General features: G+C 29.4%; 1 protein-coding gene across 1 annotated transcript; it reads left to right on the forward strand.

The window, feature by feature from the left end:
• The first annotated feature begins 1,121 nt into the window (after nt 1-1,121).
• LOC120069162 (glucan endo-1,3-beta-glucosidase, basic isoform-like) lies at nt 1,122-3,904 on the forward strand. Its single transcript, XM_039020836.2, has 2 exons — nt 1,122-1,248; nt 2,843-3,904. The coding sequence occupies exons 1-2, from the start codon at nt 1,179-1,181 to the stop codon at nt 3,784-3,786; spliced, it is 1,014 nt and encodes a 337-aa protein (XP_038876764.1). The 5' UTR covers nt 1,122-1,178; the 3' UTR covers nt 3,787-3,904.
• The last annotated feature ends 248 nt before the right edge of the window (nt 3,905-4,152 follow it).

Here is a 4,152-nt window from a genome sequence, read left to right on the forward strand (position 1 = left end):
TAAATTTTATGTAAATTATATATATATTTTTTTATTGAAATGTTATCCAATCGAACTATTTGTAATATTTAATTAATGGTCTAAAATTTTGTGAATGAAAGTAGATAATATTTTGAGAGTTAAAAAGAAAAGTATTTTTAATTAATTAAAAAAATGGAGAGTACAATTAGTTTGATAAGAAAAAAAAGTTAAATGAATACAAAATTAATGGTGGCCTTTGACTAAAAATAGTTGCCTAACCTCATCTATCAAAATCATTATTATTATGAAAAAGAAAATGTGCAAGTTGAAATTTCAAATTCCCTAAGAAAATCTCATTATTTCTCTCTCTATATTTGATTTAATTTTAATACCTCTTTCATAACATTTAGATGCATTAAAGCTTTTTAAAAACATTTATGAAAAAAGTTACAAATTTAGTATTTTGATCCTTCCATGAATCTCAATTAAAAAATTTTAATTTAAAGAAAAAGTTCAAATCTCATATAGTTGGTGCCACTCAATTTAAGATATATTAAAAACTTATGATTTTTTTGACAACCAAATATTGTAAAGTTACTCACAAGTATCATGGAAAAAAATTACAACTTCTATCAATTATATTTTGTCATTATCAACTTGTCAATCATAGATGATCTAGTTAAGGTTTATGTCGTTGATTAAGAAGTATGAGATTCATAGTTCAATTGACATCTAAACGTGCTAGAAACCATGCGATCTGTGATTCGAATTCCTTTACCTTCAATTGTAATAAAGAAAAAAAGTATGAGATTCAAATCTTCACCTCTCTGGTATAACTAAAAAAATCATTTAGAGGATCCATCTTCCACCATCCTATATGATGTAAAAAAATTAAAAAAAGAAAATTACAAAATAGAGATTAATTATTTTTCTCTCCCATTTAGAAAATTATGTAAGCATTTCTTTTAATTATTAAATTGGAGTTTTAGACAGCTTGTCAATTAGGAATTTATGATTTACAATTATAATTAAGTTTTATTGACTATTCAAAGTCTACTAACAAGGAAGTCTTTTTCTTTCTTTCTTTTTTTTTTTTTTTTTTTAATGTAAAGAATTTTTTAATGTAAATAAAGTATTTCTTTTGCCTATAAAAAGGGGAAGCTAATAAGCAAATATTATCCTCAACAAACAAACTCCAAACATTTCTAACTTCTTCTATGGCAAACTTTTATTCCATCATTTCCTTATTCCTTCTTGGCTTCCTTTTGCCAAACCTACATTTAACAAGTATCTCTCTTCCTCTCATGCATTATTGTATTATCAATTTGTTTCTTTTTTCTTTTTTCTCTATTTCTCGTAATTCTTTCTCCAATGCATCTAACTTTGTGTTAGATATTATAATTAAATGTATCTTCACTCATTAGCTGAACCTTTTGAGTCAATCGGTAATTTAAGATCTTGTATGTTAAATAAAAAAAAAGGTAAATTATGTGTTAATAAATCTCGATTTGTTTTTTTTTTCTTCTTATTGAAAATGTTGTTTGATTAATTTTTTTTAAATCTTACCAAAGTTTCAATACAAAAGCTTAAGACCTTGTTAATCGATTGATTGTTAAATTTATATTTTCGAAAATTAAGCTTATAAACACTACTCTTACTTATAGAATTGTTTTTAAACTCTAGCAAAATTTTGTAAACTATATATATGAAAAAGTTGCTCTAAGTACCCAAAAAAATAAAAATCAATGAGTATTAACATGGCATAAGTTTTTAACATTTTGTTTGACAAATGACAATAATGGCTTTGTTATGTTATTATTGTTAATGATAATAGATTTGTTTCATGACGCTTGGTAAGGTTTTGTTTTTCATTTTTAAAAGTTACTTTTAAAAATTTGGTAAAACTTCGGAAACAAACATGGTTTTGGAAGGACTGTTTTAAACATTTAAATGTTTTTTTTTTCTCTTGAGAAAATTAAAAATAAAGAAAATTCTCAAGTGAAAAAAGCATATTTGAAAATGTTTGTAAAAAAGAACGGTAAAAAAAATCATTTTTGTATTAATAAATATTTTTTGGAAAATAAAAAATAGATAAATATTTTTATTCATTGATTTCATTACATTAATTTTTGTGCACTATTTTTAAATAAAGAAAATGAACCAACGTATTTATAAATATAGCAAAATTATACTAATCTATCAATGATAGATCGCCATAGACAAGTCTGTGATAGATATCTATCGCAATCTATCGGGACCTATCACTAATAAATAATGACATTTTATTATTCTTAAAAATACTTTCAGCGTTTTTATCATTTAAAACAAAATATAAGCTTGTAAAATTAATCAAACAAATAGAAAACCCATATTAAATTCCCAATTCTAGGATATTTGAGCTTTAGTGGTCCATCAAATTAATTACCTCGTTAATATGACTCATAAATAAAGCTAACATCATAGTAGTACACGAGTTACATATTATTAAATAATATACATATATATATTTTTATAAAATCCACTGGAGATATAATTTTTTTTCAGGTAAACTTATATAGGACTGTTTTCAAATATAAAAAAATGAACAAAAAAAAATATTTACAAAATATAGCAAAATTTTATAATTATCAATTATAGACGTTGATAAACTGATAGAACAACGTATTGATAGTTCTAAAATTTTGCTATATCTTGTAAATATTTTTAACAGTTTTATCATTTGAAATAATTTCTCGAAAAATATATATAATTAATTAGAGAAATAAAAAAGAGGGAATGATTTTTCTTAGTGGGACATAATTTTGGCTCCCCATAGTACTATAATTTTTATTCATTATACTCATGGAGAGTAACTAAACTTTTGTTGTGGCTGTTGTTGTAGGTGCACAAATTGGAGTTTGCTATGGACAGCTTGGGAACAACCTTCCATCTCAAAGAGAAGTGGTGAATCTCTTCAACCAAAGGAATATCAGAAGAATGAGACTCTATGATCCAAATAGAGCTTCCCTTGATGCTCTTAGAGGCTCCAACATCGAGCTCATGCTGGGCCTTCCCAACTCCGACCTTCAAAGAATCGCTTCGAGCCAGAGTGAAGCCAATGCATGGGTTCAAAACAATGTTAAAAGCTTCGGCAACGTGAGATTCAAGTACATCGCCGTTGGTAACGAAGTCCAACCCTCTAGTTCTGCTGCCCAGTTCGTTGTCCCGGCGATGCAAAATATTCAAACTGCACTTTCCAATGGGGGCTTGGCTAATCAGATCAAAGTTTCCACTGCCATTGACACTGGCCTTCTCGGTGTGTCATTCCCTCCTTCTAGTGGCGCTTTCAACAACCAAGCGATGCCACTACTTAACCCCATCATTAGGTTTCTAAATGCCAATCGGTCCCCATTGCTTGTCAACTTGTACCCTTTCTTCAGCTACATTAGCAACCCAAGGGACATTCGTTTAGACTATGCCCTCTTCACGGCGAAGTCAACAGTGGTCACCGATGGCCAGCTTCGCTACCAGAATTTGTTTGATGCAATAGTTGATGCAATTTACGCAGCGTTGGAGAAGGCCGGCGGGTCCAGTTTGGAGATTGTGGTATCAGAGAGTGGGTGGCCGTCGGCCGGGGGAACGGCTGCGTCAACCGAGAATGCGAGGACTTACAATAACAATTTGATTCAACATGTTAAGAGAGGGACTCCTAGACGCCCTCAAAGGCCGATTGAGACTTATATTTTTGCCATGTTTGATGAGAACCAAAAGAGTCCTGAGTTCGAGAAGCACTTTGGCCTCTTCTTTCCAAACAAACAGCCTAAATATGCAGTCAACTTCAACTGATAGAGTTGGAATCGATATTGATATAAGTAGAAATAAAGTTTTCAATAAACAACTAGAGATTGTAATGTTTGAAATACTTCATGCCATCTTTTAAATAAAAGCAACTATTAATATACCATCTTTGCTGTTTAATATTGTTTGGTAGATCTAAATATTAGAGCCAGTTTGATGTTTGAATAATATATATAATATGTATATATTGTTTGAGGTTTAATATGGTGTTGATGCCAAATTTTAGATGAGGTAAACACATCCATAAATCTTCATGGGACAATTACACACGGGTATGATGCTTGCCACAGAGACTATGATGCTAAGTTAGCAAAGAAATCTATGGTCACAACAGGTGGTTCAGATTATTGTATG

The sequence above is a fragment of the Benincasa hispida genome, chromosome 2, assembly GCF_027475165.1.
Source record: "Benincasa hispida cultivar pf3 chromosome 2, pf3_genome.v1.1, whole genome shotgun sequence".
NCBI lineage: Eukaryota > Viridiplantae > Streptophyta > Magnoliopsida > Cucurbitales > Cucurbitaceae > Benincasa > Benincasa hispida.

Coding starts and splice junctions, on each gene's coding strand:
- LOC120069162 (XM_039020836.2), top strand. CDS start 1,179: ATGGCAAACTTTTATTCCATCATTTCCTTATTCCTTCTTGGCTTCCTT. Junction 1,249..2,842: donor GCCAAACCTACATTTAACAA/GTATCTCTCTTC, acceptor CTGTTGTTGTAG/GTGCACAAATTGGAGTTTGC.